The 13,258-nt window shown below is 43.9% G+C and overlaps 1 protein-coding gene across 3 annotated transcripts in view; it reads left to right on the top strand.

The window, feature by feature from the left end:
• LOC139264492 (electrogenic aspartate/glutamate antiporter SLC25A13, mitochondrial) overlaps window positions 1-13,258 on the top strand; it is a 343,232-nt gene that overhangs the window by 165,466 nt on the left and 164,508 nt on the right. For all 3 annotated transcript variants that reach the window (XR_011593353.1, XM_070881056.1, XM_070881055.1), the window contains exons 4-5: window positions 2,112-2,227; window positions 9,451-9,590. Coding sequence is in view for 2 of the 3 variants with exons in the window: in XM_070881056.1 (XP_070737157.1) it covers window positions 2,112-2,227; window positions 9,451-9,590 (256 nt within the window). In the remaining variant the exon portion in view is untranslated. The remainder of the gene's footprint in view (window positions 1-2,111; window positions 2,228-9,450; window positions 9,591-13,258) is intronic.

Here is a 13,258-nt window from a genome sequence, read left to right as displayed (position 1 = left end):
CCCGAAAAGGTATTGGTGCATCTTTTTGACACCGTACACGCACGCGAGCGCCGCCTCCTCCACCATTCCGTACCCGTGCTCCGCCCGCGAAAGTGACCTGGAGGCATAAGCTATGGGTTGTAATTTACCCGCACCATTGACATGTTGTAAAACGCACCTGACCCCGTACGCTGACGTATCACATGTAAGAACTAGCTTTTTACCTGGATCAAAGAAAGCCAAAACACTGCTGGAACATAGACGGTTGCGTGCCTTATTGAAGGCACGTTCCTGGGCGTCCCCCCAAAACCAATCGCACCCCTTTCTGAGTAGCACGTGGAGAGGCTCCAGCAGCGTGCTTAAGTTTTGCATAAAGTTCCCAAAGTAATTGAGTAGCCCGAGAAAGCCGCGCAGTTCCGAGACATTCCGGGGCCTGGGTGCCAGGCGAATTGCTTCGGTTTTGGACTCTGTTGGGCAGATTCCATCAACGGCAATCCTTCTGCCCAAAAGTTCAACCTCTGGTGCGAGAAACAGGCACTTGGATTTCTTAACTCATAGGCCTACCCGATGCAACTGCTTTAGTACTTCCTCCAAATTGCGGAGATGGGAGTCGGTGTCCTGCCCATGATAAGTATGTCGTCTTGAAATACAACCGTCCCCAGGATGGACTTGAGCAGACTCCATGTTGCGCTGGAATATAGCAGCTGCTGACCTGATGCCGAATGGGCATCGATTGTACATGAAAAGGCCTCGATGTGTGTTGATGGTGGTGAGTAGCTTAGACTCTTCGGTCGTTCTTGCGTCATATACGCAGATGTGAGATCTAGTTTTGAGAAAAGTTTTCCTCCAGCCAATGTGGCAAATAGGTCCTCCGCTCTGAGCAGCGGGTATTGGTCCTGTAGGGAGACTGTTTATGGTAGATTTGTAATCCCCATAGATTCGTACGGATCCATCAGGCTTCATGACTGGGACGATGGGACTTGCCCAGTCGCTAAATTCCACGGGTGAGATAATGCCTTCCTGCAGAAGCCTGTCCACTTCATGTTCAATCTTTTCCTTCATCACATAGGGCACAGCTCTAGCCTTGTGATGGACCGGTCTGGCATCCTGTGTGATGTAGATTTTGACTTTAGCCCCATTGAAGGTGCCCACACCTGGCTGAAAGGGATGTTCAAATCGACTTAGAACTGTTGAGCAGGAGATCCGTTCCTCTGACGACATGGCGTGAACATCATCCCATTTCCAGTTTAGTTTTGCCAGCCAGCTTCTCCTGCCAATAATGTCTGTGCAACCAGTGCTGCTGCCTCTAGGGTCAAGTTCTTGGTCTCTATGAGCTTTCGGAATATGCCTGCGTGGCCTATTCCTTCAATAAAAAAGTGTCTCAGTACTTCTCTCCTTAGTTCATCGGAGAACTCACATAAGCTAGCCAACCTCCGAAGTTCCGCCACGAAGCCGGGTATGCTCTGGCCCACATAGCGTCTAGTTGTAGAACCTGTGTCTGGCCATGTGTAGGCTGCTCGCTAGCTTCAGGTGGTCTCTTACCAGTGTGCTCAGCTCTTCAAACGACTTGCTTGCTGGTTTCTCAGGTGCCAGCAGGTCCTTCATTAAGGCGTATGTTTTCAAGCCACAGCTGGTCAAGAGATGGGCTCTTCTCTTGTCTGCCTTATCGTCGCCGAACCAGTCTTTTGTTACGAAGCTTTGCTGGAGCCTTTCTATAAAGTCCTCCCAATTATCTCGAGCATTGTATTTTTCATCTGAGCCATTGGTTGCCATTCTGTGGATTCTGTAACCCCGTAACTCGTCGCCACTGTAAAGTCCAGTCCCTGCAGTACAGACTCACACGAGGCACATGCTGAAGTCAAAGTCACTCAGGACCTGCACCTTTATTTCACAACTCTCGAATGCCACACTTGCCTGAGACCTGTCCTTATATACCTGTCTGGGACAGGTATCCAGTGTCTCCTGCAAGTGCACCCCTGGTGGTCAGGTAAGTTACAGGTCATCTCTAGTTACAGTCATGGTAAGATACAGTTATGTACAGTAGTGTGAGATACATGACAGATTTGGCCCCATTTCTAACTTTAATGAATGTCTCTTATTTGTATTACAATAACATAGTTTTGTATTTGCAGGCTGATCTCCTTTCAAGATTTTCTTGCATTTGAGTCTGTTTTGCGTGCACCAGATGCTTTATACATTGTTGCTTTCCAGCTATTTGACAAGAATGGAATAGAAGAAGTCAGCTTTGGTGCGTACTATTAGAAAAGTGTTGGGTAAATAGTGGAGATAAAAAAACAAGACACAAAATGTTGGGAGTCTGAAGTAAAACAAGAACTTAGACAGCATGCCATTGAATGCTCAAGAGTGAAAGATAGGTTTGCATTTTCAATGTAACCGTTCATCAGAACCAAAGGGTTACATCTGAAATATTAACCTATTGCTTTCCCCATGCTAACTAACCACTGTGGATTTCCTTCGCTTTTTGTTTTCATTTTGTAAACAATGATTTTTAATTTTAAAACCATTTTTATTCCCGTTTCTAAACGCATTTAGTGAATCATCACTGTAGTGCTTACAGCATTAGATGTTTTTTTCATGCCCATAAGTCAACTAGCATATTTTACTTTCTTTTATAAGAAGAAAAAAACTAAAACAAAGTACCTCCTCATACCATTGGCTTCCTCGGATTAGATTCTGCTGTAGGATTGGGATCATTTTCATGGTGAGGCAGATGTCAGGAGAAGTCGCCTATGCAGTTACCCTTTTTCGGGAAATTGTTATTTACTAAAACTATTAATGGATTGTCTTGCAGATCTGGGAGAAGCTATGAATTGCCCCCTCCCTACCATGAATCCGGCAGCGGCTCACTCTACACCCGCAACTATCTTTTAAAATGAAACTCTTTCTGAGAGGGTTTATTGCACAAATAGAAGGCAAAATGTATTTTATTATTGACCTAATTACAAAGTGAACTTATCAGAAACAAAAAATGAATTCTTAGACAGAATGTTATGGATTATTTTTTGGTCAAAATTCCTGTCCTCTTTAACCATAATTCTGTAATTCATTGTTCCTCCTGCTGCTTGTAGACCATCAAAATCAAAGTGTCATATTATGTTACTTTGAAAGAAATTTGGTTTGCAGTTAATTTAGAATGATGAAGTAATTACATCACCAGTGATCAGTTCATGCATTTGCCAGCACATGTATGTTAAAAATTCCATTACCACGACCGCCTTCAGACTTGTAATTATGTTTTGGCAGATATAAGTGCAATAGGCATGATTTGGTTTAGTTAAATGAAATATAGGCAATATTAGCAAGAAATATATAATAAGTTAATGGTACATGATAATGATATAAATGTTGAAACACTAATCAGGTGTTTACTAAATGGCTGCAAATTCTTGCTACATTATACTGATTATAACACTTTTATGTGCGCACCTCTATCTGTCCAATTAGATGTCTGTTGCATAACATATAAAACTGCTTTTAGCAAAATAAAAATATAAATTAAAACCTAACTCTTTCAGTATCATCTCAGTATAGATTGTCACAAAATATTTCTCTCTGCCGCTTAAGATCTAAATTTTGTTCTCCCTCAGGATCTAAGCTTTAGACATAAACTAATTTCTGAAATTTTGGATACTGTTTTTAACTAAAAGGTAGATACATTCCTGGCTTCATCTGTTACTAGTTAAGTTTGGGTATGCAGTAGACTTACTTGGCTAATATTTTCTCTTCATGTCAGCTTTATTTGTAATTTTATTTGTGTAAATTAATCCATGTGTTAACAGTATTTTTCAGCTTTTATCTGACCCTGTATAAATGTGTACCTGTATAATCTGGTCTGGTCGGTTCTGTATGGAACAGACTTAATTGCCATAAGATTACTGTACACAAAAGGTTAATGTGAAACAGAGTTCTGAAAGCGGGTTTTGACTAGTTTTTGCACCTGTGCGATAAAAGTACTGTAAGATGTTAGTGCTTGTGTTTAAGTGTTGACAACTACATAAAAGCTGATAATGTAAGTCCGTATGGTTTAAATGATTTAGTGGTGGTCCTGTTATTGCATTTAATACCCTGTTAATGTCACAGCCTTTTCTGTTTTATTGCAGGAAGATCTGAAGTCTGTACCTTTTTCCTTTGTGCAAAAAATCATTTTGTATTTGTTTCATAGAAACATAGAAATTTACAGCGCAGAAGGAGGCCATTTTGGCCCATCATGTCCACGTCGGCCGACAAAGAGCCACACGGCCCTCGGTCAGCAGCCCTGAAGGTTACATATAAACCTATGAACAATGGCGGAAAGGCAAAGAGCACCCAGCCCAACCAGTTCCCCCCCACACAACTGCAACACCCCTTATACTGAAACTTTCTACACTCCACCCCAACCGGAGCCATGTGATCTCCTGGGAGAGGCAAAAAGCAGATTTAAAAACCCAGGCCAATTTAGAGAGAAAAAAAATCTGGGAAAATTCCTCTCCGACCCATCCAGGTGATGGAAACTAGTCCAGATCATCACCCTGGCTGTATTCGATTCACTGCAGTATTTACCATTATATCTGCGATGACCAACAAAAGGTTATCAAGTCTAATCCCAATTACCAGCTCTAGGTCTGTAACCCTGCAGGTTACGGCACTTTAAGTGCCCATCCAACTAACTCTTAAAAGTGGTGAGGGTTTCTGCATCCACCACTCTTCTAGGCAGTGAGTTCCAGATCCCCACAACCCTCTGCGTAAAGAAGACCCCCTCAAATCCCCTCTAAACCTTCCACCAACCACCTTAAAACTATGCCCCCTCGTAATAGACCCCTCCACCAATGGAAATAGGCACTTACTATCCACTATGTCCAGGCCCCTCAATATTTTGTGCACCTCAATGAGGTCTCCGCTCAACCTCCTCTGTTCCAATGACAACAAACCTAGCCTATCCAATCTGTCCTCATAAGATTCTCCATTCCAGGCAGCATCCTAGTAAATCTCCTCTGCACCCCCTCTAGTGCAATCACATCCTTCCTATACTATGGCGACCAGAACTGCACGCAGTATTCCAGCTGTGGCCTAACCAAAGTATGATACAATTTAAGCATAACTTCCCTGCTCTTATATTCTACGCCTCGGCCAATAAAGGCAAGCATTCCGTATGCCTTCTTAACCACCTTATCCATCTGGCCTGCTACTTTCAGGGATCTGTGGACAAGCACTCCAAGGTCCCTTTGTTCATCTACACTATTAAGTGGCCTACCGCTTAATGTGTATACCCTTTCCTTATTAGCCCTCCCAAAGTGCATTACCTCACACTTCTCAGAATTAATTCCATTTGCCACTGCTCTGCCCACCTGACCAGTAGATTGATATCTGTCTGCAGCCCATGACTTTCCTCTTCATTATCAACCACACAGCCAATTTTAGTGTCGTCTTAATCATACTCCCTATATTCAAATCTAAATCTAAATCGTTGATATATAACCACAAAAAGCAAGGGACCCATTACTGAGTCCTGCGGAACCCCATTGGAAACATCCTTCCAGTCACAAAAGCATCAATCAACTGTTACCCTTTGTTTCCTACCTCCAAGCCAATTTTGGATCCAACTTGCCACTTTGCCCTGAATCCCATGGGCTTTAATCTTCGTGACCAGTCTACCATGTGGGACCTTGTCAAAAGCTTTGTTAAAGTCCATATACACTATATCGTACACACTACCCTCATCGATCCTCTTGGTTACCTCCTCAAAAAATTCAATCGGGTTAGTCAACACAATCTTCCCTTAACAAATCCGTGCTGACTGTCCCTAATTAATCCTCACCTTTCCAAATGTAGATTTATCCTGTCTTTCAGGATTTTTTCCAATAATTTTCCCACCACTGAGGTTAGGCTGACAGGCCTGTAATTACTCGGCCTATCCCTTTTTCCCTTCTTAAACAAGGGTACTACATTAGCAGTCCTCCAATCCTCCGGCACCATGCCCAAATCCATGGAAGACTGGTAAATGATGGTCAAGGCCTCTGCTATTTCCTCTCTTACTTCGCTCAACAGCCTGGGATGCATTTCATCCGGGCCTGGGGACTTATCTACTTTCAAAGCGGCTAAACCACTTAATACTTCCTCTCTCATATTTATTTCATCCAGAATATCACACTCCTCCTCGATAGCAGTATCTGCATTACCCCTTTCCTTTGTGAAAACAGATGCAAAGTATTCGTTAAGACCCTTCCCAACATCTTCCACCTCCACACAAAAATTACCTTCATGGTCTCTAACAGGCCCAACCTTTTCTTTAGTTACCCTCTTACTCTTAATATATTTATAGAACATCTTAGGATTTTCCTTAATTTTACTGGCCAAGAATTTTTTGTGCTCTCTCTTAGCATTTCTAATATCCTTTTTAATTTTGCCTCTTAACTTTCTATATTCCTCTAAAGATTCTATAGTATTTAGCCGTTGGTATATGACATAAGTGTCCTTTTCTTTCTTTATCCTCCCCTGTAAGTCCCTAGACATCCAGGGGGCTCTAGAATTATTATTCGCATCCTTTTTCTTTAAGGGCACATGTTTGGCCTGAGCCTCCTTGAATACCTCCCACTGTTCCGACACTGATTTACCCACAAGTAGCTGTTTCCAGTCCACTATGGCCAAATCACACCTTAACATAGCAAAATAAGTTTTTCCCCAATTCAGGACATTTATTCCAGGCCTATCCTTGTCCTTATCCATAACCAACTTGAATCTGACTGAATTATGGTCACTGACACCCAAATGCTCTCCCACTAATACCCGTTCAATCTGCCCAGCTTCATTCCTCAAAACTAAATCCAAAACTGCTCCTCCTCATGTTGGGCTTGCTACATACTGATTAAAAAAAGTTCTCTTGAATGCATTTCAAGAATTCCGCACCCTCTATACCCTTCACACTATATTTGTTCCAGTCAATATTCGGATAGTTAAAATCCCCTACTATTACTACTGTATGGTTTTTGGACTTCACAGCAATTTGCCTACATATTTGCTCCTCTATCTACCTCCCACTGTTTGGGGGTCTAAAATACACTCCCAGCAGTGTGATCGCCCCTTTTTTATTTTTCAATTTGACCCATATGGCTTCATTTGATGATCTCTCTTAACATATCATCACTCCTCACCGCTGTAATAGTTTCTTTAATCAGTACTGCGACACCGCCCCCCTTTTTACCCTCCTCTCTGTCTTGTCTAACAATCCTGTAACCAGGAATATTGATCTGCCAAACCTGCCCCTCTTTCAGCCATGTTTCTGTAATGACTATAATGTCATACTCCCAAGTATCTACTTGTGCTCTTAGCTCATCCTCCTTATTCGCTATACTCCTTGCCTTAAAGTATATACCATTTAGCGCAGGAAGACCTCCTTGCTTACTACTTACTAAGCCTTGTTTCCTCTGTCTTACAGATTCGCTTTCTAGTTTCTTGCTATCCAATTTCTGCTTTACTTCCTTCCCTATTGAATTTGTTCTCCGGTTCCCATCCCCCTGCCAAGCTAGTTTAAACTCTCCCCAATAGCACGAGCAAAACTCCCCGCGAGGATATTGGTCCTGGCACTGTTGAGGTGCAACTGTCCGATTTGTACAGGTCCCATCTCCCCCAGAAGCGGTCCCAATGCCTCAAGAATTTAAAGCCCTCCCTCCTACACAAACACTCCAGCCACGTGTTCATCCTCTCTATCCTTCTATTCTTGTACTCATTAGCACGTGGCACCGGTAGTAACCTGGAGATTACTACCTTTGAGGTCCTACTCTTTAATTTTCTTCCTAGCGCCCTGAATTCTACCTGTAGGACCTCATCCCTCTTTTTACCTATGTCATTGGTCCCGATATGGACAATGACCTCTAGCTGTTTATCCTGCCCTGCGTCCACTCTGACATCCTTGAACCTGGCACCAGGGAGGCACCAAACCATTCAGGAGTCATGTCTACGGCCGCAGAAACGCCTGTCTGTTTCCCTAACTATAGAATCCCCTATCACTAGAGCTCTTTTATTCTTCCTCCCTCCCTCACTGTGCAGCTGAGCCACCCATGGTGCCTTGGAATTGGCTCTGGCTGCACTCCCCAGAGGCACCATCGCCCTCACCGATACTCAGAAGTGAATATTGGTTTGAAAGTGAGATGGACTCATGGGGGGACTCCTGCACTACCTACCTAGCATTCTTACTTCATCTGGTGGTCACCCACTTCCCCTCTACCTGCACTCTTTTAAGCTGCGGGGTGACCATCTCCTCAAACGTGCTATCCACATGGCTCTCAGCCTCACGGATACACCACATTGACTCCAGCCACCGCTCCAGCTCCGAAACGGTTCTCAGTCAAAAAAAAATTGAAGTGAAATTGTTCTGTAAGAAATATATCATCAAACATTGAAGTAAGCCTCTGCAGAAAAACTGATATTTCTAAGCATTTTTAGCATGGCTGTGTCTACACATATATAAATATTTTTCTCTGTGTATAGTAAATACATAGGCCTAGAAATTTGTTGACACCGACGTGAACTCCCTGCGCCAGAATGAGTAAGCCCAAGGCCACATTAATATCACACAGGCGAGCTGCAGACACCTGCTGCTTGTCCATGGGCAGCTTGCTGCTGAAGACCACTGGCACGCAGTTAGGTCTTAAAGGGTCGGGATGGCGGGGGAGTGGTGTGGTGGATGGGGTGAGATGATCGAGATATTAGAATGGGGGGGAGGGGGATCATTAGCAGACCGTAGTTTTAATGTACATTCAGGTAAGTATTTTTAACAAACTGAAAAACAGGCGTGGCACCAGCGAATTTCTAGGCCCATAATTATTGCAATTTTGAACATTATCACAGTTTTATGATTATGCATAAGTAGAGGTTGTATGTATTCAGTAAAATTTTAGGAAATTAGGAAAATGTTCAGTTAATGCAGTTAGTTAAATTCTCTAGCTTCAGTTACTTATGTAGCACAGAAGTAAAACTATAGCAACTATAACAAACCCTTGAATAAATATTCTCAATACCTTCATTTTAAAAGATTGAAAAATAATCTTGTTTTTCTATGGTTTGTGAAATGTTGCATTCAGTCAATAATGTATGTTGTACAAATATAGATTTTATTTGAAGTATAGTTTTAATAAAACATATGGACAGTGTCTCTAGCAACTTCCAAATATTTTTGATGTTGCAATGGGAATTGACTGGTATAATTTTTCTGGAGTAAGGCTGGAGGGCACTTATTATTAAATTTGATAGGTTAGTCACTACAAGCATTTAACATAAGTCATGATATATTAATATCACAGGAGAGTTTAGTCTGACAGGTGTTTGACCTTAAGTTATTTGGAATCAAATTCATATTAACACAATGCTGTAGGAGATTAATGAAAAAGTTATTTCTGTCTTCAATTACAGGTAGCATGAAATATTTTGCCTGGAGATATTTTTACATTAATCCATATATTTCATCATGATATATAGATCACATCAAGCAAATATTTAGTCAAACCACCATTCACCAGCATATTCCATTTGACTGGAATTCCGAGTTTGTGGATCTGCAATTTGGAAAAGATAAGAAGAATTGCCTTAAATACCAAGAATTTTCTCAGTTTCTCCTGGTATGTTGTTTATATAGTATCTTTTGTATATTTTAATGCTTGTATAATTCAAGTAAAATCCTCCTTGTAAAAATATTAATATTTACAGTTATGTAATTATATATTTTACTTTACTGACACTGATCTCTAGCTCAAAATCAAGACTGTAAACCTACTCCTTAAATTATTGCTACTATATTTATTTCTCATATTTTGCTACAAATGCTTTTAAGTGTAAGAAGTTTATTCGAGGCTTTAAAATTGAATTGAAGTCAATGGAAAAGATAAAGGAAAAATAAATTACTTGTATTTATAGCACCTTTCAGGACATCCCAAATGCTTTACAGCCAATGCAGTATTTTTGAAGTGTAGTCACTGTTACAAGGTAGGGAAAAGTAGCAGCAATTTGCGCACAGTGAGGCTCACAAACAGCAATGAGATACACGACCAGATAATCTGATTTAGTGATGTTGAGGGATGAATATTGGCCAAGACACCGGGGATAACTCCACTGCTCTTCTTCAAATTGTGCCAAGGGATCTTTTATGTCCATCCAAGAGGGCAGATGAGGCCTTGGTTTAATATCTCTTCTGAAAGATAGCACCTCCAAAAGTGCAGCACTCTCTCAGTACTGCACTGGATTGTCAGCCTGGTTTTTGTGCTCAAGTATTCAGAGTGGTGCTTGAACTTATGACCACCTGATTTCATGGTGAGAGTGCTATCAGCGAGCCAAGGCAATCAAGCGCGGTGTAAAACAGGTTGCCGATTCACTTTGAGCTCGTTTTGTGCAACTGGCATAAACCAAGTTTACCCACCTCTCTCGTACTAGGTTGTAGAATTTGATCAGCTGAAGCTATTTCAACGCTGACATAAGAAAACACGCAGTGAAACACATAACCGCCAGCATTTTCCTAATTGAGGACAAGTATAGAATCATAGAAATTTATGGTACAGAAGGAGGCCATTCAGCCCATTGTGTCTGTGTCAGCTGAAAAAGAGCTATCCAACCTAATTCCACTTTCCAGCTCTTGTAGGTTATGGCACTTAAGTATTTTTTAATTGTGATGAGGGTTTCTGCCTCGACCACCGTTTGAGGCAGTGAGTTCCAGACCCCCAACACCCTCTGGGTGAAAAAAAAGTTCTCCCCAACTCCCCTCTAATCCTTCGATAAATTACTTCAAATTTATGCCACTGGTTGTTGACCTCTCTGCTAAGGGAAATACACCCTTCCCATCCTCTCTATCTAGGCGCCTCATAATTTTATACACCTCAATCAAGTCTCCCCTCAGCCTCCTCTGTTACAAAAAAAACAACCTCAGCAAATCCAAACTTTCCTCATAACTAAAATTCTCCACTCCTAGCAACATTCTCGTGAATGTCCTCTTTATCCTCTCTAGTGCAATCGCATCTTTCCTGTAATGTGGTGACCAGAACTTTTACGCTGTGCTCTAGCTGTCGCCCAACTTGTGTTTTATACACTTCAAGCATAACCTACTTGCTCTTATATTCTATGCCTCGGCTATTAAAGGAAAGTATCCCATATGCTTTCTTAACCACCATATCTACCTGTCCTACTACCTTTGGGGATCTGTGGACATGCACTCCAAGGGGCCCAAGTTTCGGGCCGCGCCTAAAACAGCGCAGCCCGGACCTGGACGCCCGTTTTTCGTGCCACAAAGTGCGCCTAAAAAAAAAACTCACCTATTCTCCGGCTCCCTGCAGGTCCTCTGGAGCTGGGCGCGGCACAGCACGAGGTGTGGGGGGCGAAGCCAGGTCCCTGCGCTGAAAACAGTGCCGGGACCTCTGCACATGCGCGCTACAGTGGGTGCGCATGTGCAGTAGCTCCAGGCGCCCGAAACTGTGGGAGGGGCCTGAAGCACGCAGCCCCGAGCCCTGGCCGAATGGCCTCACTGGGGCTGCATGGATAAGGCTCACCTCCCATCCGGCCGGACCCGACCCGACTTGACTCCTGCTCCCTGGACCCGACCCGACCTCCGTTCCCCCCCCCCACCCTGGCGACCCGACCCGACCTCCGCAACTCTCTCTCTCTCTCTCTTCCCCCACCCCCCCGACCTCCGCGACTCTCTCTCTTCCCTTCCCCCCCCACCCCCCGATCTCCGCGACCCAAGACCCGATGCCACCTACCTGTAAATCCAGCCCGAAGTCTTGGGCCCGGCCGTTCACTCCCCTCCCCTCCTTCCCTCCCCTCTCCTTCCTTCCCTCCCTCCCTCCCCTCTCCTTCCCTCCCTCCATCACCTCTCCTTCCCTCCCCTCTCCTTCCCTCCCCTCTCCTTCCCTCCCTCTCTCCTTCCCTCCCCTCTCTCCTTCCCCCCCTCCCCTCCTCCTTCCCTCCCTCCTTCCCCCCCCTCCTCCTTCCCCCCTCCCCCCCCTCCTCTCCCCTCCTCCTTCCCGCCTCCTCCTTCCCTCCCTCCTCTCCCCTCCTCCTTCCCCCCCTCCTCTCCCCTCCTCCTTCCCCCCTCCTTCCCCCCCCTCCTCCTCCTCCTCCTCCTCCTCCTCCTCCTCCTCCTCCTTCCCCCCCCCTCCTTCCCCCTCCTCCTTCCCCCCTCCCCCCCTCCTCTCCCCTCCTCCTTCCCCCCCTCCTCTCCCCTCCTTCCACTCCCTCCTCCTTCCCCCGTCCTCCTTCCCTCCCTCCTCCTTCCCCCCCCCCCTCCTCGCCCCTCCTTCCCCCCCTCCTCTCCCCTCCTTCCCCCCCTCCTCTCCCCTCCTTCCCCCTTCCTCTTCCCTCCTTCCCCCTTCCTCTTCCCTCCTTCCCCCCTCCCCTCGCTGTCAGAAACACAGACACAGACAGAGAGTGAGAGACACACAAACAGACAGACAGAGAGATAGTGACACTGACAGAGACACACTGGGGGGGCCATCCCAGCACGCTGTTGGAGGACTCCCGGTGCTGCAGTCGGTAAGTAGAAAATGTTTTATTTATTGATTTTTAAATTTTTTATTAATTTTTTTTTTGATTGATTTATTGGTTGATTTATTGATGTATTTATCATTTATTATTGATGGCTCTTTATTTGTAAAACTGAAGTGTTTAATGTTTGTAAACTTCCCTTTAACCCCCCCCCCTCCCCATTCCCTACGCCTGATTTGTAACCTACGCCTGATTTTCTAAGTGTAGACAAGGTTTTTCTGAGCGTACAAAAATCTACACATACTCCATTCTAAATTAGTTTGGAGTAAGTTTTCACTGCCTAAACTTTCAAAACGGGCGTAAGTGGCCGGACACGCCCCCTTTTGAAGAAACAAAAGCTGTTCCAAACTGAAACTGTTCTAACTGACTAGAACTGGAGCAAACTAAATGCCGAGAATTGCAATTTCTAAAATACTCCATTCTAAACCAGTTGCTCCAAAAAAAAAAGGAGCAACTCAGGCCGAAACTTGGCCCCAAGGTGTCTCTGTTCTATATTTTTCAGTATCCTGCCATTTATTGTGTATTACCTTTCTTTGTTAGCCCTCCCCAAATGTATTACCTCTCAATTTTCCAAATTGAATTCCATGTGCCACTTTTTTACCCACATGACAAGTCCATTGATATCTTCCTGCAGTCTAGAGCTTTCTTCTTAACTATCAACCACACGACCAATTTTTGTATTATCTGCAAACTTCTTAATCATGCCCCCGACCTTGAAGTCTAAACCGTTGATGTATACCACAAAAAGCAAGGGACCTAA

The sequence above is a fragment of the Pristiophorus japonicus genome, chromosome 5 (assembly GCF_044704955.1).
Source record: "Pristiophorus japonicus isolate sPriJap1 chromosome 5, sPriJap1.hap1, whole genome shotgun sequence".
In the NCBI taxonomy this organism is placed as follows: domain Eukaryota; kingdom Metazoa; phylum Chordata; class Chondrichthyes; family Pristiophoridae; genus Pristiophorus; species Pristiophorus japonicus.
Note: the sequence above shows the minus strand (reverse complement) of the source record. Positions and strands in the feature narration are given on the sequence as shown.